The following is a 22,560-nucleotide window of genomic DNA, read 5'->3' on the forward strand; positions in this document are numbered from 1 at the left end:
TAGACTTAGAGTGATGATCATTTTGTAACATGTTTAAATACCAAATCATTATGTTGTATACTTGACATTAATAATGTTATGTCAATTATATCTCAGTTTTAAAAATAAAGTAAAACCTTCTTCTCCTCTTCTCCTCTGTCTGCAACCCTTCATGTTCCTCTCTTCCATCCCTGTGCTCCTGTGTGTTTCCTAAGGCTATCATGACAAATGACTACAAACTTAGGGGCTTCAAACAATAAAAACTTACTCTCTCTCAGTGCTGGAGACTAGAAGTCCAAAATCCAGGTGTGGGCAGCACCACGCTCCCTCTGGAGGCTCCAGTGGAGGGCCCTGCCTGGCCTCTGCCCAGCTCCCGGGGTCCCCCGCAATCTGGTGCTCCTCGGCTTGTAACTGCATTGCTCCAACTTCTGCCGTGGCGTTCCCGTAGCCTTCTCTGCATCTACCATGTCCTCGCCTCTCCTCTTAAGGACACCAGTCACTGGACCTAAGGCCCACGTGAATCCAACATGACTCCATCTTAATTTAACTAATTACCTCCTGAAAGATCCTATTCCCAAAGAAGGTTACGCTCTGAGGTTACAGGTGAACCTTAATGGGGGGGTTGGAGGTGTACTATTCAACCCACTACAGCTCCCAAATTAAAATAAACCACCACCACCAAAATATGGGGCAATGTGGAGGGTGTGACAAACTGCGGAACACAGAACTGCAGAATTTTAGATTACCAAACTGCAGAGCTGTCATCTCCAGTGGATCCACGACTGCTAAGTCTGAATTAAGAATAATGTAGGTGTTGCCTTTCTTTCACCTACATGAAAGCGACGTCTTGGAAAATATCAAGAGTCTCCAATCAAAAGGGCACGAGAACACAGAACCCACTGATCTTGACACACTTGCTTGCTCTCAGGTACAGATGAACATTCACATGTTTTCAAGAGTGAAGGACCACAGCTGATTCATGCTGATGCTTGGCAGAAACCAACAAAATTCTGTAAAGCAATTATCCTTCAATTAAAAAATAAATACGTTTTTAAAAGACTGAAGTAGCAAAAACATGTAAAACAAAGGAGGAAAATTTTCAGTTAAAAAGGCTTTAACTATTTGAGGATGGGAATTAGACCGTAAGTCTCAGAAGACCAAAGTTCCTTTTTAAAAAAGTTACCTTAGGTTTTTAAACACTCTCTCCTCCAAATTGTGCTTTTCTAACAATGACATAGGCCTACACAGAAACACTGTATATTACAGATCTTTTGTGTTTTTTTTGGTGTTTTTAACCAAGGTATTATTTTAGCTATGTGGGGAAAAGAACTTGAGATCAGTTTAAAGACATGTGCACTCCCTCTACTGGCTCTAAATTTAAAGAAAATTCTCAATGGCTGCAGGAGCCAAGTTATTAATTTCACTAGACATCCAAAACACAAGAAAAAATATGATGTGGATTCTCTCCCACACATGCACACTCAAATGTCTTCATAGAAATAAATAAGAAATTACAAAACACACACTGAAAACTGTCAAAAGGCATCTGCTGGAATTATTATGGGTTCACTCCAGAGGAAAGCTAATGCATTGCGTTTGTCTGTGGAAAGGGCCACTTCCCACCTTAGCCTTCCCTGCTACAAGTCAGTCACGGCGTCCGTGCTCTAAGCTCACCTCTCCATTGCAGAATGGGGGTGCATTTGGATACCCAGGCATGGTGAGCTCCCAGAAGATAAGCTGGCTTCTTCACCACACACAATTATGAGAGGACCAAATGAGTGCAAGTACCACAGGCCACCAGAAAACTTCATCTACTTGACTCTGTACCGTTATTTCATAGTAAGGACTGACACACTGCAGAGAAAAAGTCTCAGGATTATAATCTCCCAAAAAGGTCCAAGTGAAAATACACATTCTGGGGGGGAGAAAAGCCCAGCTTGAAGCATACTCCATACATTTTTATTTCACCAGAAAGGAGTGATACATCACAATATTCTACAGATGCTATTTTACTTCTTTTTCCAACTGGGGAAACTGTAATACTGAGAAATGGAAGTCGTTTGGTCAAGATAAAATGGTGACAGATGCTGAGCCTGTCTGGACACTGATTTGATCAGAATTGGGGTTTTCCATGATAATCAGTAGCCAAAACACCTATTCAGAAAACCATCTCAGAAGACAGGCAGACTGGCCCTGGACAGGTCCAGCTCAGATTGCTCACTATCTCTTCTTTCTTCATCTGTGACTTGTATTTACCAATCTATTATGTAAAACTTCAAGTGCATCTGAGACTTACACCTGCAAATGCAGAACATTATGGACAACTTAGTTTTACACTAGAGCTCTGCTTCTGAAGTGGATATGTATATTTGGTGATTCTTTCTAGACAGTAATACTGATGCTGCATAAAGTGGGGTCCACACACAGAAGGAAAACATGACTTCAACTTTCTCTTCAGGAAAGGTAATCCCAAGATCAGGTTTCACTCCATTTCTGTGATGGGTAACACCTGGCACTGATGAAGTTTGCAGGGACTTCGACACTAGGAAACAAGACACTGTAAGATATGCCTTAGATACTACAGCACCATTTCATAATTACATGACATCGTATCAATACCAACACTAGGAGGTCTGGGCCACCTTTGTAGCTATAAGTATCCAAAAGATTCTACACATGACATCACTCCACTCCTGAATCACATCATCCCCTTTCAGTATCACTGTCCCAGAACAAGGCTAAGCTCATGGGCTGAGGATATAATCAGCCCCAAAGCAGCTCCAAGTTATCAGAAATGCTTTTTGTCTGGTAGGTACCTTCCTTGCTTTCAAGGTTTTTACACTGTTCTTGAGAATATATAGGAGTCACAGAAAAATGACAAAAGGAACAGACAGAAGTCAGGAGGTGAGCAGGGTAGGGCGAGGTTGAGAGAATAGGCTTTTCCAGCAAGGTGAGCTGAGAGTGCCGATAGAGAATGCAAAAAGAGAAACACTGCCACTCTCCTGCTGGCCAGCCAAGCTAGAGGAGGGGGCAGGGAGCAGAGGGGAGAAAATGAAGTAAGACTTTGCAGAAATGGAGGCACCGACTCGACCAGCTGTGAAACCACAATGGTTAGCAACAGACATTACAGAACACGGGTGCCCAGGGCTCACACGGACATATTTAACTCCACCCCTGCTAGCTGCGGGTCCCTGAGCTAGCCACTCACATGCTCCTGCCTGTTTCCTTACTTGCAAAATGAAGTATTTAGATAATCCTTAAGACTTCATTTAGTTTTTAATTTGAGACAAGAAGTCATGCAGACAATTCGACTGCATCAAGGCTCCACATCCACTCCAGAGGCTGGTCCTATATCGTGGCCCCACAAGACAGAACTGGGGGCCCAAGATGAGTCCAGGGCCACCAGTGTGGTCTAATCCCAGCTTCTCCCCAAAAGATCCAAACTACAGGAGCCATGTGACAGCGGCCCTGCATCTCCAAAACAAGCTGAAAATTATTATCTGCAGAGAGCTAAAGGCCAGCTCCAAGCCAGGGCCCAACATCCACTTTGCTATTTGCTGGTGACTTCTCTGCAGAGAGCCAAAGGAAAAGCAGAAAAACAGATGGGAAGAAGGCAAAGAGAAGGGGCAATGATGACAAGTTTACAGGGCACAGATTTGCATGTTTATTTTCTGTCTTCCCCCAAGAGAACACAAACTCCTGTGAACTGGAACCTTATCTGCCTTGAGTTACCACTACATCCCTGGGCCCGGCAGAACGCCCTGCACACTGTATGCCTTTGATAAATATTTGCTGAATGAATGAAATGGCATGAGATGCAAATGGGTAAAAAGGGTTTTCTCTTTTCAGTCTTTTGCTCACTTACTCTGCACCAGTTGTATCATCCACTGCTACAACCCACCTGCATATATGTCATCCCCAGCTCTTTTTATAGCAGCAAAAAGTCCAAGTGACCCTCAGGGCATCTCCATTTGTGATAGAGGAAAAGGTGAGGAGAAAACGAGGGTCAGAAGTAGGATTGAGCCTGTTCCTCACAGACAAGACAAAAGAGCATGAAAACAAAACAAATTCCATTCTCTCCAGCCCAGGTAATCCAGAAACTGATCAGCAAGGGGGTAAGCTGGGTATCTCCTCAGAAAGCACCGCCTTAAACAGTCTTATCCTTGCATCTTTATAAAGATTTTAGATGAACAGCGTCTGCTAAATTTTTGCAAATCAGGTAAACGATTGTTTTAGCGGGACAAGGCTTCTTCACAAATTTCCCAAATAAAAATATCGTGCTGCTTTTAAGTCAGCATCATAAGTAGAGTATTAAAAAGTTTAACTACAGATGTTCTTCTATGGTTATCATTCCCTTAAAATAGAACCCTCCTAAAAACTCCTAAAAATAAGTCTGCATAGTTTCATTTCATTTTCAAAGAAGGAGATAAACATATCAAAACACTTAACTCCTTTTTAAAAGAGCCTCTCTGCTACATGGGGCTCACAGATCAAAGTCTAAAATGGCCAATTTCTTCACCTCTTATGTCGATGACACAGCTTTGAAAAAGAAGAAAAACAGTCCCCCTAGCGTACCGCCACTGTAGAAAGAGGAAGTATGTTAGTTGAGAATCACTGACGAAGACAGTACTGCCGAAGGAAATTACAAAACAGTATTTCAGCAACAGGGGCCAAGCTGAAGACAGATTCCTCGCACAGCACAACCCTAACCGGCCCTTTAATGAGTTAGTCCAAAAGGTGACTGGGGTCAAAATCAGAGGCCAGTGTGAAATTATTATGCCTCTGTTGTTTTGAAATTGTTGAAAAAAATATTTTTAAACATCAAAGTTGCAGTTAAAATAACATCTTTAAAAACTACAGTATGTGAATAAGAACTGGGTGCATTCATCTAAAGAGCTAGAACTGTAAGGACTGGAGCCAGTGTCACGTGGCAGGCCAGCCCTCATCTTTCACCCTTGGGAAGAATCGGCAAGAGGACACATGCTCACACAAAGGAAGACTCGGTCGCTTGCAGCAGCAGAAGTCCTCTCACATTTGTGAAGCTGTAGGAACCAGCACAGAAACTCATAGCCGCCTAACGCTACTGTGCCCTGACCCACGGGAAGCACAGATGAGTGGGTATGTGCAGGAGAATCAGTGAAAAATGGGCCTCACCAGGGAAACCCTGGAGTTCTAGAGGTCTGCCTGAGACAGGAGGAAACAGAGACCTCACCAGCTCAATTATGGGTGCAGTGCAAGTAAGCTTAATCTGAGTTAAAGGAAATGTAACCTTTTCCCCCTTTAACCACATCTGATTATTCATTTCTACTTTAATGCCCGAGGTAAGGGAACCTGGGAGATAGCTATCACCTTCCTCCCTGGCACGGTTTGCATCTGACAAATTCAAGTTAACCAAGAGCTTCCTCCTTTTGTTAAAATGCTCCTTTTTTGCCACCTTCCTCACTTCACAGTTCCTAAGTACCCTTCCTGATAGGCACCAGACAGCTATACAGACACTGTGTACTCACTCAGCCTCTACCAATAATCATTCATCTTCCCGATGCTGAAATAATAACCAAGAATTTTTAGATGGAGAGACAAATATGCTTTTCAGGAAAATAACTTCTACTTATCTAAGACTACCCAGTGCTTAGTACATAACTTTTAGAAAGGATCAATTTAAAAAGAAAAAAAAAAAAAATAGCGTGATAAAGATCTCTAGAGCCAGAGGCTGCTAATTATCTCTGCACTAACCAGCAGTGTGATCTTAGTAAAGTCACTAACCTGAAGAATCAAGATTTTCACCTATAAAATAAGGGGACTGAACTAGATCGGCAAACCTCATCCTGGCTATACATTAGAATCACCTAAGAAACTTCAAAAATAAAACAAAAGCAACCTCACCAACCAATACCCACACATCGGCCCAATTAAATCAGGTTCATTGGGTACTGTTATTTTTTAAAAGCTCCCAGATAATTCTTACATGCAACCAGGGCTTTGATTCACTGGTCTCGATTCTGATCGCTAAGGCCTCTTTTCTAATTTGCTCTATGCTCTTAGGGTGGTAATTCTGGTTACAAGACCTCATAATACAAAGGCCCAAAAAGCCACAAAAGAAGTAAGGCCTAGACCCTGCACACTCTGCCTGTATGCACACATGACCAGGAGAGGGTAACCTGAATTCCAGACATTTTTAGAAGTTAAAAACCTGAATGTGAAACTCAGAATGAAAGTAGTGTGGTTTAAAAGCACACACCTGCTTCCAAATGACTAATCATGATAGGAATCAACTCCTGAAACTTGGATGCACAGAAATAGGTCACACTTAGCTCCTGACCTCTCCCTTTTCCCTCTACTTCCACCCCCACTAAACCACAAGCACCAAAAAAGCTTGGCTATTAGTCATAATCGGAATGTGAAACCAGCAGCCCCAGTTTCAAAGGGCCTTCTCCATCATCAAAGATTTGGAAGTTCCTGCATGGCTGCATCTTTTGGTAAAGGTCATCTTGCAAATTATATCTCTATAGTCTTCAAGGATTAGTTATCATGTGATAATCAGAAATGGACCTGGTGTAAAATTTTAAAGATAAAATATTCATAAAATATGTACCCTGTATTAAACATATTACTGCTGGGCAGTTTCAATTTACAATGCTTCATAAGATTTTAAAGAAAAATGAGATAGCAGAGAAGGAAAAAACCAACCATGAGACCAAAAATAGTTAAGATATAAAACCACAAAGTTTAAGACTAGGCCCCAAATCTCTATTGCAGATCCTGTAAGCTACATGAAAATATAATTAATTCAGTATCAATTCATGGCTATTTTTGGTGGCCACACTTACTCACATAAATCTTAAAAAAAAAAAGTTTCAAATGCCATAAACTGGTATTATCTTTAACCATAAACACGATGCAAGAAATATTGTTTGTGGTGTTAAAATTACTTTCATAATCTTAAAAATCATAAAAAAGGTGAAAACCCTTGCTATGTTAACTTTCTAACTAACTTAAAGCTAACTTTTAACTAACAGATTCTCTGCACCAAATCCAAAATATGTAGGACTAAATTTCAAGTGTGAGAAATTTGGGAAAGACTCCACACCTCACCCAATCCATCTTCTCAGATCCCACAAATTCATCCCTTCCTAACACTATACACTGAAATTGACCCCTGCTATCCACTGGAAAACTCAATTTTTAAAAGCATCACATCAGCACCGCTTTGAAACAGAATTCTCATCCTTTTCATAAACAGCCTGTTATCACACAACTGGCACTCCTCTGCAAAGCAATACAACTGAATCAAACCTAAGATTCATAATAACAGCGTTTGTTCAAGCATGAGATAGATTAGTGGAACAATATCAAAGCACTTGTTTTGCTTTTAAAGTATCCAACCCCTTCCTTATACTAGCCATAAAAAATGTTTAAGGCATATTTCAAGATTTTTTTTAAACCAAATTAAAAGTCAATGACACTAAATTCTTTAGCTTTTTCATGTACTAGCTCCTCTCCAGTGCTTCAGTTCTCCATCTAAGGTCAAACTGTTCTTATTTTATACACCCACTTGAACCTAGAAAGTACAGGGCTCCCCAAAGACGACAAAGGAAGGGACAGAAGGAGGAAGCAAGCACCTTTTTAATAAAAAAAAAAAAAAAAAATCCAACTTGATACTAGAAGCAACTGACAGAAAGATGGGTATCTACAGCTGCACAGGGCTCCCCTGAGCCTGGTATGCATTCCTATCTCGGGAGATGGGGCCAGGAGGATGAGGTGCAAGAGCAGAGCCGCTGGTATCAGCGACCCAGCAGGGGCACGGGAGTTAATCTCTCTGGATGCCCAACTGCAGGAAGTCATTACATCATAGGCCTTTCCACACCTCTCTCCCTACCACGTGTCCAGTGCCCCAAGAGGATGAAAATGAACAGTAGAGAGCCTCTCTTCAGGTTCACTTATAGGTAGAAGCCATTACGGTCCAGCCCTGCCAGCAAACCTCCCTCCCCAAGGCCTAGGTGAAGCGCCCGGCGCCAGTCCTCCACACCTGGACCCCCTGCCTCCAACAGCGCCAGAATCCAAACCTCAGCGGGGAAGCAGCAGGTGCAGCGAGTCCCCGTGGAGGTGGAAGGACTGGTCCGTGCCAGGCCCCAAAGCATCTCAGAAGCTACCTGCTGTAGAGACATCTCTTTAGAATAGAGGTGTGAACGCAGCAAAGGAAAGGAAACCGGCCAGGAAAAGGTTTACAACCACCGTTTTCGTAATGGGACTGATGTGCCTGTGGGAGTGAACACCCGTAAGCCGAAAACTTGGACACAAGGGTTCTCATCCAGGTAGTCACAACACACCAGGGTCCCGCAACCGGCTGAAAACCACAAATCCACTCCTCCCAAACCCGTCCCCTCACTCCACCCGCAGTGGCCTCGCCGCACCCCCACGATGGGGGACTTCTACTCCAAAGTTGGCCGCAGACCTACCTTCTCTACGATGACCCAGGAATCCGGCAAATACACTCCGGTCCGTCTGTCCTTCCCTCGCCGGTGTCCCTCAACCCCTCGCCTCACCTGGCCAGGCCTGAGGTTTCCCCAGGAGCCTTCTCTCCCCATCCTGCCACCTTCGCGGCCGTCCCGGGTTGCCCCTCCTCCGGGATCACACAACCCCCAAAACCTCACAGCGGAGGCTCTCCCTGCCAACCCCTCTCCCCCGCGCCCGCAGGAGCGCTCCGTCGAATCGAAGACGCGCCTCGCACTGCGCAGGAGGCCCGGCGGGTCCAGCTGCCCGCCCCAGGTGGGTACGCACCTTCCAGCCGGCAGAGCTGTTGCTGTCGCCCTTATCCTTGAAGTAGGGCACGCAGCGCACCATCCACTCATAGATCTGGGACAGAGTGAGCCGTTTGTCTGGGGAGCTCTCGATCGCGCGAGTGATCAGGTCGGCGTAGGACAGGTTCCCCCAGGCGTTCCTCCGGGACGAACATTTCCTCGGCTGCCCGGAGCCCCCAGCCGCCCCCGGCTGCGGCGGTGGCAGTGGCTGCTGAGGCTGCAGCGGTGTCTGCGTCCCCCCGCTCAGCGCGCCCGCCGCGGGGGCTGGCCCGGACCCGGGGTCCTGCCCTCCAGGAGCCAGCAGCCGGGCCGAGTCCTCCAGGAGCAACCCAGAGCCCAGCGGGCCGCCCCCGCCGCCGCCGATCGCCATGGCCGAGCCGGCCCTACCGCCACCGTCCTCCTCGTCTTCATCGTCCTCCTCCTCGGGGATCATGGAGTCAGCAGCCGCCTCCCCAGAGGGCTTGGCCGGGCTCCCCTGGAGCTCCGGCCTCTGCAGGGGCCACGTACAGGAGCGCGGCCGGCTCTGGGGCTCGAACTCCGGGTCCAGCTCCACTTCGAGCGGAGAGATCGGGGCCGGGGAGGCCGGCGCCTCTGCCATCTTCGCCGCCCGCCCGCCCGCGGCTCGGGCTCTCGCGCTCTCCTCTCGCGCCGGGGCGGGGTGCGGCGGGGGAGGGACGGGGGCGCCGAGAAGGCTCGGGCTCCCAGGCGGCGCCGCCGCCGCCGCTACTGCCGCCGCCTGGGGAAGCACGAGAGGAGAGAGAAGGAGAGTTGGTTATCCCGGGCTGGAACCGAGTCTTCGGCGAGTCCTCGCCCGCCGTCGCCGCCGCCACCGCTTCGCGACCGCACCGCGCCCGCCTCCCAGGAGCAGGCAGACCTGGAGACGTGCGTCCCGCGAACCTGGCGCAGCAGACGCCGCCCCCCGACCAGGCCGCTGGGGAGACGGGAGCGAATCGACGGGCTCGCACCGGGCACCCCCTCCCCCGCCGCCGCCGGAGCTGCAGGTCTCTCCTGGGCTAGGTGGCTGGGCGGGGAAGAAGGGGGAGGGGCGGGGCGGGGGAGGGGCGCGGGCCGCGCCTTTAAAGCGGGCAGCAGCGGGCGCTGGCGCAGCCCGGCGGCGGTCCGAGCCCGACTCCGGGCGGGCGGGCGTGCGTTTGTTTATGTTTCGCTCCGGCCCGCTCAAGTGCTTCCCGCGACGCCGCCGCCAAAGTCTGGCGTCTTCGGCTCTTCTCCCAGTTCCCGGCCCTGCTGCCTCCGCGCCCCCCTGCCACCCCCTCCCAGCGGAGGGCTCGAGCCCGGGGACGGCGCGGGAAGCTCCCTATTTCCCTCTTCGCCCGCGGGCTGAGAGAGCAAGCGTGGGTCCGAGCGCAAACGGGCCCTTGTCACTTCCAGAAAAAAGGGAAGCCGGGAAAAAGGAGGGCAAGCAGCTCGGTGGCTCTTGGCAAAGGGTCGAGCCGAGCGGCAACGGCCACTTTCGGGGTTTGTGAGGCTTATTCTCGCGCGGGCGTCGTGCCCTACACCCCCTTCCCAGTGAAGAACGGGAGAAGGGAGCAAGTCGGAACGTAAATCTTCCAACAGGTCAGGAAGCACCAAGTCTCCCGGGTCGCCAGAAAGCCCAGACTAGCACGTTCTTCACCTCCTTGCTCCCGCTGCTGCCATCTTGACAGTTTCCCCCCTTCACTCAAGTCCTTTAAAAACACGAGCGGGAGAGAAGAGGGGCGCGCACACCGAGTCACGGGGAGGGAAAAGGGAAGCGCCTGGCCCAGCTCAGAAGCAGATCCGGAGTCGCCGGGAAGGCGGTCGACCCGCTCACAGCTCCGGCCCCTACCTCGGTTCCTTCCCCTCAGGGACGAGGGAGGAGGACGCACAATCCCGCGCGGGCCTGGGGCACGGTGAGGAGGGGGCGCGCAACCTCGGCCGAGGAGAGGCGCTCCGGCCGCCGCCGCAACCCGCCTGAGAAACCGCCTGTCAGCCTGCGCCCCGCCGCCTTCCACATTCCTCCTCCTCCCTTCCACAAGCGAGCGGCCCAGGCAGCAACACAAAGTTATAGACACACGCAGGGTGCCTCAACCTAGGCTGACGGCGGGCGGGCGGGCGGGTCCCCGCCCAGGGGGAGGGCTGGGCGGCGGGCCGGGGTGTGCTCGCGTGCGTGAGTGTGTGTGTGCGCGCGCGCGCGCCTGCGCGACCCGGTTCCGCGGGGCTGCAGGCTTGAGTGTCGGGGCGCGCGCCGGGGCCGATACTCGGCCGGCTCCTCCTCCCTCCGGCGAGCCTCAACGACAACAATGCACGGCGCTGGCTCAGGAGACGAGAGAGGGGGGCCAGCAGAGCTCCAAACGCTCCACGAGCGCAGTCGCGTGGCCTCCCTGACTCCGAGCAGGACGCCTGGCACCCTCCCCAGCGAAGGAGGGTCCCCGTCGCTCCGCGATCTGGGCCCGCCCTGGTGTCCGGTTCCCCATTAGAACCCGACACCAGGTAACACCCGAGATAAGATGCTGACCGCAGGCGGCAAGGGTTACCTCAGCGTGAAAATACTGGCAAGCGAAGATGTTGGTGTCCTCAGGACTTCGATAAGCTGATGCTCTCAGATTTGATCAGACATCAGGAGGTTTGCAACTGAGTTAGGACACTTGGCTGCAGTCGTGTTTCATTTTGCATGAATTTCACGGCCAGCGAGGGGAGAAGTGTAACTAACTCGGGAGAAAAGCAAATTATGCCATATTCCTAAATGCAAGAACAAATTCTGAACAACTGTGAAGGAGAAATAATGAGTCTAATTTTTAAATGACGGCAAAACAGCTCATTGTGCTTTTTTTAACTTTTTAAAAATAAAGACACTCCTTCAGGTTTAGAAAAACATCTTCACACGTCCTTATCCTACGACAGTACCCAAGTCGTTCATTCGTGCACTAAGAATGCACTACATGCAACACACACACCGAGAGTCTATCAATTTTGATTTATAAATATCCCGCCCCATCCTTCCAAGTCACTAGAAGTATCTTAAGCAGTCCAGAGCGGGCTCGGCAACAACCCCATACACAAAAAGGTCCAACTCAGCGTAGGCAGGAATGCGCCCATCCACCAGACTCCAGGTTCCGGGCTTTGCGCAGAACCCGTCACTCAAGTGACGCGCGGCCCCGCCCCTGCACCAAGCTAGTTCGACGCGTACAAACAGATGATGTCATTGTATCCACAAGCGCGTGACCCGGGATCTCTGCGCCGCATTGCCATTCGCTGCACCGCTCAATCGTCAAGCCATGCCGCGCTCTGACTGGCCGCGGCCAACCCGTCTCCAGGCCTCAGATACCCCTCTCCGCCCCCCGCCTCCGCCCCCCCATCAAATAATAAACAATCGAGTAAAATTCGATGGAAGGGGGGAGAGGACAGAGAGACGGCGAACCCAGAAACCAATCCTTCGCGTGCTGACGGAAGGGAGACTTAAAAGGAGGAGGGTTTGAGAGGACCGGGTTGCGGGGGGAAGGAGCAGACCTGAGGCGATGTGTCCCGCCTCGGTGAGGTGGCATCAGGGGAGGAAAGTTGGAGAGCACTCTGCGGGGCACGCCTGGTAACGCAGGGGGGCTCTAGGGCCCCGGAGCGGCCGGGCTCGGGACTCCGGGGCGGTGCGCTGCCAGCCGAAGGGGCGGAGATTGGGCCTCGCTAGCGCTGCTCAGGCGGAGCTGGCAGACACGTGCGGGAGGAGGGCGGACGCGCGCCGCACGGGCTCGCCCCGGGCACGCGGCTCCTGGAGACGCGCGCGCTTGTTTACCAGCGCACGTGGGTGTTATTTTTAAATGGAATGTTGTGCTGGCAGCTCGGTTGAGTGGCTGGCGCGTGGGGCTGCCCGCGCTGGCTGGGGGACGCGGCGGGGCCCGCGCCGCGGCCTCTCTGAGCGCAGCTCACGGTACAGCAAGGCTGTCCCCGCTACGGGCTTCCTTTGCAGACGGCCGCTTGGGCCTGATTGCGAGTTTCGCGCGCTGTTTCGTGAGAGTTTAAAGCCTCTACGGAGACAGCGTGTTCTCGCTGCGGAATCCTGCCTTTTGTAAGCCCGGGCTCGGCGCCCTCATTCACACTCCGGAGCGAAGCCACCTGTTTCCTTTCGTCCTGGAGGCCGCGCCAGGATAGGGTCCGTGGCCACCGGCTCCGGAGCAGATTTCAACACACTTAACTGGCACTAAACACCCTGTCTGTGCCTTGCTCCGAATGTCCCCAGTCCATCTGTACCCGTCTCTTCCTGTGCGGAGGTGGAGTCTAGAGTAGAGCGGTCTCTCCTTCCTGGGCTTGTTCCTCTGAGTGCGGCCCCACACCTCTCATCGTGGGCCTTGCCCCGCTGAGAAGCCCTGAGTTTGCATCTGGTTTATAGCCTAGCAGTGTGGAAGGTGTGGTAGAATTTATTGCTCTGAGTCTGGTTTTCTGTTTTGCACGAAGAACCAGGAGGCCGTTTCACCTAGGCTTTGCCCTGTGGTACAGCATAAAATCCAAAGAATTTTCAGTTGCTTCTTTTTAAAACTTTAACATGCTGTAAAAGAAATCACCCTCTTTCTTCTCTAAATCTAGGCAATTCTTTGTTTTTAAGACATAGAAAGAATGTGTTTACACTGGCCGGGATCTCAGCCATTAGAATTTCACTAATGAAAACATGTTGAGTGTGTGTTCATTAACAGAATGCATATCCCACGGACCTTCCCCCTAAAATGAAAGAATTAAACATTCCTAGATTAATTGAGCTCATTGTGACTCTCTTGGTGATTAAAGGGGGTAGGGACATAATAAAGCTACTTTCCTCAAAAAGCTTTCAGTCTTAATTGTGAGGATGAAACGTTTAAAAGTTCAGTATTTCAAGAGTTTAAAAGCAGTACAAGGCAAAAAAAGAGGTCCTACATACAGTGTTGGGTAAGTTTCTAAATGAGTTGAAGATCAAAACTTCAAACGACAGTGACTATAAACGTACAGACTGGTAAATGTGAATCTACCCAAAGAATTAACACTTGTAATGTGTCCCTATGGGCGAGCCTTTGAAAACTCAGAGTGATTATTCCTCTAAGTTGGAAATTGCTTTGACCTTTGTCTTCCCCTTGAAGGCTTCCTTGGTCCTTCATTTCTTTGCGGTTTAGTATAGGAAAGCTGAATAAGCTATGGTTGTTGATCAGGAATGAATGCCAACATTACCTTTGCAATAGAATTTTTGGTCAAAATCTTCCCTACTTATTATACCTTGTTCATTTCTACAGATGATTTAAGGCAGTAACTGTCCACTCCAATTTGTAAATTCAATCACTGGAGGAAGAAACTTTTAAAAAAATTTTTTACCTGAATAAGCTAAGTAAATTCGCCATCCCAAACACCTAATTTGTGGGGGTTTTGATGGTAGATGCCAGAGTTCTCTGAGGAGTCAGCACGAGCACTAGACCCCTGCCCAATCCCCTTTGTAGCTGGAGTCTCCCTCTAATGCCAGAGCCCAAACACCACGGATTGAGCATGCTGCCCATGAGCAAAGTGCTCATTTCCCTCTTGGATTGGCTTCTGTGTCTATTTCAAGAATGAAGAGAGGAAACACAAACAATACAGCCTCCAATCAAATATGTGACCCAGCTGGAAAGAAAGAAAGTAAAAGTGTTAGTCACTCAGTCGTGTCTGACTCTTTGTGACACCATGGCCTGTAGCCCACCAGGCTCCTCTGTCCATGGAATTCTCCAGGCAAGAATACTGGAGTGGGTTGCCATTTCCTTCTCCATGGGATCTTCCCAACCCAGGGATTGAACCCAGGTCTCCCGCATTGCAGGCAGACGCTTTACTGACTGAGCCACCAGGCAAGAAAGAAGGAGCCCCTATGTTCAGGTCTACGGTGGCTCCCCATTCTTTGTCTGACATCCTCTGCTTCCCCACTTGCCGGCATGCTACTCCTCTGGAAAACATAACCTACTGAACACTATGTGCCAAACAAAGAGCTTGAGCTTTGGCTTGTCCTCTGGGGCATCAACCCAGGCAGCTTTCATCACCATTCTCTCTAGGAGTCTGGAGCTCTTGTCCTCTCTCCTCTTTTTCCCCTTCAGTTGAGGCATACCTTGGCAAAATCTCCTCTAGGTCATTACAGTGACTGTCCTGTGGTTCATTTGGAGGGCAAGTATGTGTGTTTTCAGGGAGAAAAACAGTTGATCCAAAAACTGGTGAAGATTTACACTGAGATGGAATTGCATAGACAAGAGAAAGTGGGAAAGGATTCTCTGTTTCGGTGCTATGAAGTGATGATGACACTTCTCTCTCTCTCAATATGACACTTATTCTCTCTCAATATGCTCCAAGTCCTGAGCTAAGCACTTTATTGTGTTCAATTTTAGCCTCACAAAAACCCTATATGATATGTATGATAGTGCTAAAGGGTTTGGGGTTTGAGAATTCAAGCTCTGAGGTTTTAAGTCTGATCCTCTTCCCTACCAGTTGTATGACTTTGGGCTGTTATTAACCATTGAGCCGCAGGTCCTTATTCATAAAATGAGAAGAATACTATCTAAGATTGTTGGTATGGGCTAGGTGAAATGAGATGATGAATCTAAAGCATTTAGGATTAGAATCTGAGGAGAAGGGGGCACTGTTTAAGATAATGTTGACCAGGCTCCTTGAATCAACTGAATTAGAATCTTTAACAGGAGGCTCTGGCACTGATATTTTTAAAATATTTTCCGGGTAATTCCAAGGCAGTGAAGGTTGAGAAGAGTGAGCTAGAGGTCTTTCTTCCGCACACACCAGTGTGTGCCTTCAGCTGTGACTAATTGGCTTCTGCTTAAGAACGATGACGGAGCCATAACTAACTCCACATAGTGGGCAGGTTCCCTACACATAACATCTCGGTTATCTCTAGAACAACCTACTCAAACAAGGACCACCGCTCTCGTTTTACGGACTTTCCGCAAGATCACAGAGTAAGCAGCAGGCTCAGGATTTGAAATCTGAGGTCTGTCTGAATCCACGGTGTGTGCTCTCCCCCCAACCCTCCACTGTCTCTCTAACAGCTTTTCTTTACATGGGCCATTTGGCCTAGAGAAATAAGGCTAGAACCAAATAAGCAAGCATAACCCCAAGCACTAGCCCAACCAGTCCATAGCTGGTGGATATCTGGCCAAATCTGTCCCCCCTCAGGGTGTTTTTTTGGCTCTTTCACATATTTTTAAAGTTTGTGAGTCAATGGCCAACATTTAAAAAGATTTCACCTAAAAGCTAGATTTCTAACTCTCCTTGAAGATTCACATCTGGTGACACGGGCACAATGCCCACGTGGCAACAGGAAGCTGGTACATGCTCTCCAGTTCCCCTCTTCCTCATCAGGCCCTCTTCCCTCACTGTGAGTCCTGACTGACCTCCAGGCACTTGACTCGGCCACCCTGGCTTGCATCTTCTTCTCATGCAGTAGGGAGAGTTAGTTCATTCTAGTGTGTGAGAAACAACTGTGCACATCTCTTCCCAGCTCAAGGTTTTGTGAGTTGAACCAGTAGCTTGAAGGCAACTGCTGTGGGAATATTCAACCCCCAGAAATGGCAAATGCTCATAATTAAGTCTTCTGTGTTTCTTTCTGAGAACCAGTTTGTTAGCACACCATTATCCCTATTCCACTCAGCTACCGTCTGGCATTCTGAGGACAGAGATTTGTTCCAAATAAAAAGTGAAGGCAACAGAAATACTTGAGAAACTGTACTTCAGCTGTGCTTAGCACCTGGTTATACATTTCTAACCTTGTTTCTATAGCACTTCAGCTTAACATGGTGGATAAATAACCGGAACAGACCACTTGATGAAAACCAAAGCTGGATAAGATTTTAAAATATTTTTTCAATGAATCATTGAGCTGGAAAGAGAACCACAGAAACCAAAAACAAAGTTAAAGTGGGACTCCTGGGAAGTGAGAAAACTCCTAGAAAATCTGTCAAACAATAGTTTCATAAGTTTTCACACTGTCAAGGTACAGGGGCTGACAGAAGATAAAGCCTCAGGCTTGTGCAAGATCATGAGCAAAATAAGAAACCTCTCCCAATGTAAATCGATATGATCACTATGGAAAGGAATATGGAAGTTCCTCAAAAAATTAAAAATAGAATTACCACATGATCCAGCAATCTCACTTTTGGGTATACATCCAAAGGAAATGAAATCATTATCTCAAAAAGATATCTGCACCCCTACATCCTTTTACAGTAGCCAAGACATGGAAACAAGCTAAGTTATCTGTCAACAGATGCATGGGAAATGTGGTATGTATATATGTGTATATATGTATATACATATATATATATAATGGAATATTACTCAGTCATAAAAAGAGAAGGAAATTATGCCATTTGTGAAAACCTGGATGAACTTTGAGGGCACTACACTAAGTGAAATGAGTCAGATAGAAAAAAAAATTGTATGATCTCATTTGTATGTATAAGCTAAAGAAGCCAAACTCACAGAAACTGAAAGTAGACTGGTGGTTGCTATAGGCTGGAGAATGAGGGAAATGAGAAGATGTTGGTCAAAGGGTATAAACTTTTAGTTATAAAATGAATAAGTTTTGATGACTATAGTTAACAATACTGTTGTATACATGAAAGTTGCTAAGAGAGTAAATCTTAAACATTCTCACCACATACAAAAAAAGTAACAATATGAGGTCACAGATGTGTTAACTAACCTTATTGTGGCAGTCATTTCACAATATATATGTATATCAAATCATGAAAATCCTAAACCTATACAATCTTGTATGTAAGTTATCTCAGTAAACTTGGAAAAAAATAATTTCATACAAGCTAAAAATGTATATATTAAAAAAAAAGAACCTCACCCATAAAACTGGGACTCCAAAGAGCTAAAGTGAAGGTGCACATGGAATTGGCCTGCAGAAGAGAACCCCTAAAATTTGGTTGTCTTGATTCTGGTGCTGGATGAATTTTAAAAAGATATCTAAATCTTCCTTGAGCGTTCATAACTATGGTGTAGTCTACATATAAAATTGTGACCCAAATTCGTGATACCAGACAATTTTTAAATCTTAATGAGTTCAAGTTTGGAGTCCTCCAAACTACCGCAGAAGCAAACACAATGCCTCTCTGAAGTAATATCTTGAGCCTAGTCCCCAAAGGATGCAGATAAAGTTTCAGGAGCAAAAGCTCACAATCAGAAAACACAAAACACACAAGAAAGCAAGCCTCCATAAGTAAGAGCAGATGGAGACAAAATGTTGGGTCAAACCCATGGAGATCTGGCATATTGGAATAAGCAGATGCAGAAAATAAGTGTGCTTAATGTATTTCAAGAAGTAAAAGAGAAGTTTGAAAATATAAACAAGGAACAAGAGTCTATCAAAGTACTTCTTTCTTATTTTTAATTCCCCCCCCACCCCCAACTAGATTTTGGGACATAGGCCTCTTGAAGATACAGGGGTCAGACTGAACTCTCTATAGGTTATTGCTTGCCAAATGAAGGAAAGAAGTATTCAACTCTTCTTTTGAAAATCAACAATAAGAACTGAGTTTGTGACTACTATTTCAATATTTTATTGTAAGATCCAATGAATTGCTTCTAAGGAAAAGGAAGACATGAAGGGAGACTGAATGCAATGCTGCCAGCTGACTGGTCTGTGGCAGATGGCCTTAGGCTAAGTGGTTCATATACTCCATTTTTCATCTTGGGAAAACTTGTGAAGTGAGCATGTGACCATGTCCCCTTGGTAGGAAATCTATTTTAAATAACTAGGATTGGAATCTTAAATACAAATTAGTTTAAAACATTGATGTGGTACTTTAAAGAAATCAAGGCCGTATGGAACCATTCATTGCTCTTCAGAATGTATGGCATCTCCCTGGTGTAATGTGGCATGTCCACTAACATGTGAAGTTTTCTGGAATAGACTGATACTAAATCCCCCACAGGGTATTATTTAGGGCTCAAGGGATATCAAGTCTGATTTTTGCCTCTGCCAAATCCAGACCTGGAAATGGAGCAGAACTGTAAAGCAGGAAGATGTCAGAGGAAAAATGTTATAGTTTGACAAAGTTTGCAAGCATAATTTAAAGTTCTCAAGCTGACAGGGTGTACAGCCTGTGTCTGTGTTATAGCAAACCCTGGCTGTAACATAGAAAAGCACCACATAAAGCCACTCCCACAGTCACTGTGAGGATGGTGTATTTGAGCTTGAATGCTATTCATGAACAAATGGTTCAAACATCTTAAAAGAAAGTGTTTCCTTCGTTGGAAGAAATTTTCTCTGAGTTTGGTACTTTGTGGTGGCCTACTAGAGTAGGGATGCTTGTGGGACATGCTCTGGGGACTGGCTCAGCCCTCTCCAGGAGATGGAGTTCAAGACGAGTGACCTGAGAGCACTCAGGTTCTCACCAGGGAAGAAATTCTGGTCAGTGGTTCAATCCCCTCTTCTCAGAAGGTAGCTCTTCTCATGTTGGAAAAGGCTCACCTTCACTCTTTTCTCCATTGCCTGGAGTAGTTCACATTTTTAAAACACATTTCTCTGCCCTCTAATGGACTACTTGTGCTCATTTCTGGAAGGACAGCTGATGCCACAAAAGCAGGTGACAAAATCGCTAAGTGAAACATATGTGAGGAGGAAGTGTCCAGGCCTACAAACAGTGGTTATTTTGTGAAAGCATTAAATCTGAACCTCACAGATTTGCATAGCATTTAAAGTCCTTTTGCTATTTCATTTCTCAAATGTATAATTTGAAGCCTTCATATTTTATCACTTAAAATGATTTTCATGAAGTCTGTATTTGGGAAACAAATAACTAAGCCAAGTGAATAATTCCATAAAAGAACACAATCCCTCCTTTCATAATATATGCAAACATCAAATCACTATGTAGTACACCTAAAACTAACATAATATTATAGGTCAACTATATTTCAATTAAAAAAACAAAGAGAACATAAACCCAGGATACCTGTCCTGGATGGGGAACTGACCAAACCCATTACTTTTAGTCAGGCTTTCCTATTCTCTGTGGAGTGAAACTCCTTTGGAATTTTGGGAGTGGGAATTTTGCCAGCCAATAAAAGGATGAGGTCTAAGCTGGATCTTTTTTTTTTCCTTCACTTTTCGTGCCATAAAAATATGTGGTTGACATAAATGGATTGTCATACCGAGTGAAGTAAGTCAGAGAAAGACAAATATATGATATCACTTATATGTGGAATCTTTAAAAAAAATGGTACAAATGGACTTATTTATGAAACAGAAATAGAGTCAGAGATGTAGAAAACAAACTTACAATTACCATAGGAGTAAGGGCAGGGGATAAATTGGGAGATTGGGATTGAAATATACTATATATAAAATAGATAACTAACAAGGACCTACTGTATATAGCCCAGGGAACTCTACTCAACACACTGTAATGACCTATAGGGGAAAAGACCTAAAAAAGAGTGGATATGTGTATATGTATAACTGAGTCACTGTGCTGTCCAGCAGAATGTAACCCAACATTGTAAATCCCAGGGACTTCCCTCATGGCACAGTGGCTAAGACTCCACACTCCAAAGCAGGGGGTCTAGCTCCAATCCCTGGCCAGGGAAGTAGATCCCAAATGCTGCACCTAAGAGCTTGCATGCCACAACTAAAGATCTCGCCTGCTGCAACTAAGATGGAAGAGCCCATGTGCTGTAACTAAGACCCGGCACAGCCAAGCAAATAAATAAAAATGTTTTTAAAGAAATCAATTACAAAAAAAAGAAAAAAAAAGAAATCAATTACACCCCAATAAAAAAAAATTAGATGTCGAAAAGTGAATGGACTATCATGACAACTGACTAGAAGGGTTGTGACATGGAGCCTTAAGGTGGGAGGGATCGTGGGCTGCACAGGAGGCCTTTCTCCCAGTGGACCAGCAGTGGAGAGGAGGGCCCAAAAGCTAAGAGAAGGTCAGTGACCTTAGCAACCACTGCCAGCAGGCCCCCAGACCTGTAAATATCTGGGTTAAGTGGTAAAATCAAGTCTTTTTACCCGCTGAGTAGAGAATCAGGCCTAATCTGGGGAAACCAGAGGCCAAAAAATTCCATGAGGCCCAGACTACAAGAAGTGACTAGAAATGTTTTGACCCATTTCCCCTGTAAAAACTCCATGTTGTCAATAAATTGTTCCTCTCAAACTAATTGATCCCCTAGTGAACAATAAGAGTTGCACTCCTGTCTCAATCGGATAAGACTTGTTTGCATATATAGGTTTTAAGTTATTCCCCTCTACTTTTTCATAGTTGTATGTTAATACTGAAATTAGGCCAGATTGAAACGTATCTATCATTGTTACTTAACTTCTGAATCCAAGAAATACTCAGAAGATGAGAATGTTAAATGGCTTGAAAAATTCCTTCTGGAAATTCTTAATGTGATCCTATTCATGCTACTGCATTCTGTCAGATATAAAAATTTACAAACCTTGAATGTCTCAACTTATCCAATATGGATCACAGGCACTTAAAATGTTTTAAAAGACACATTTTTTCTTGTCCTGTATCTCTGAGGGTGGTTCTCCCATTTTCTTCAGCATATTTTTTTTTTCACTTTTTGTCGAGAAATCTAACCTGCTTACAGAAAATCACAAAACATCTGACAGTTTATGTTAATAGTGCACAGTTTAATGAGTGGTTACAAAGAGAACACTCAAAAAGAGAGAGCGAACAAGAACACCCATATAAGTAACACTTGGGTCAAGAAATAAAATATTACTAACACCTTACACATTCCTTGGGTACCCTTCCCCATGAAAACCCTCCTCTCCCTGCCTCAAAGTAATCACTCCTAACCTGTGTGATTTCTTTGCTGTTCTTCATTTCATTTCTTTGCTGTTCTTCATAGTTTTCCACCTATGTTTGCATCCCTTAACACTATCATTTAGTTTTGCCTGCCTTAAAGAGATGAAAATACCAGACCACCTTACCTGTCTTCTGAGAAATCTGTATGCAGGTCAAGAAACAACAGCTAGAACCAGACATGGAACAATGGACTGGTTCCAAATTGTGAAAGGAGTACATTAAGGCTGTATATTGTCACCCTACTTATTTAACTTATATGCAGAATATATCATATGAAATGCCGGGCCGGATGACTCACAAGCTGGAATCAAGATTGCCAGCAGAAATATCAACAACGTCAGATATGCAGATGATATCACCCTAGTGGCAGAAAGTGAAGAGGAACTAAAAAGCCTCTTGATGAAGGTGAAAGAGGAGCGTGAAAAAGCTGGTTTAAAACTTAGCATTCAAAAAACTAAGATCATGGCATATGGTCCCACCACTTCATGAAAAATAGATGGGGAAACAGCGGAAACTGACAGATTTTATTTTTTTGGGCTCCAAAATCACTGCAGATGGTGACTACAGCTGTGAAATTAAAAGACGCTTGCTCCTAGGAAGAAAAGCTATGACAAATCTAAGCAGTGTATTAAAAAGCAGAGACATCACTTTGCCAATAAAGGTCCATATAGTCAAAGCTATGGTTTTTCTTGGACCATAAAGAAGGCTGAGCACCAAAGAATTGATGCTTTTGAGTTGTGGTGTTGGAAAAGACTCTTGAGAGTCCCTTGGACAGCAAGATCAAACCAGTCCATCCTAAAGGAAATCAGTCCTGAATATTCATTAGAAGGACTGATGCTGAAGCTGAAACTCCAAAAATTTGGCCACATGATGCAAAGAACTGATTCACTGGAAAAGACCCTGATGCTGGGAAAGGTTGAAGGCAGGAGAAGGGGATGACAGAGGATAAGATGGTTGGATGGCATCACTGACTCGACGGACATGAGTTTGAG

The 22,560-nt window shown here is 46.2% G+C and overlaps 1 protein-coding gene across 1 annotated transcript in view; it reads right to left on the minus strand.

Annotated features, from left to right (window-relative positions):
- FOXO3 (forkhead box O3) overlaps window positions 1-10,849 on the minus strand; it is a 114,959-nt gene extending 104,110 nt beyond the window's left edge. The window contains exons 1-2 of the mRNA XM_065911737.1: window positions 10,603-10,849; window positions 8,758-9,513 (exon numbers count right to left, since the gene is read on the minus strand). Of these exons, the coding sequence (XP_065767809.1) occupies window positions 8,758-9,375 (618 nt within the window). The 5' untranslated portion in view covers window positions 9,376-9,513; window positions 10,603-10,849. The remainder of the gene's footprint in view (window positions 1-8,757; window positions 9,514-10,602) is intronic.
- Window positions 10,850-22,560: the final 11,711 nt, after the last annotated feature.

The sequence above is a fragment of the Muntiacus reevesi genome, chromosome 19, assembly GCF_963930625.1.
Source record: "Muntiacus reevesi chromosome 19, mMunRee1.1, whole genome shotgun sequence".
Lineage (NCBI taxonomy): Eukaryota > Metazoa > Chordata > Mammalia > Artiodactyla > Cervidae > Muntiacus > Muntiacus reevesi.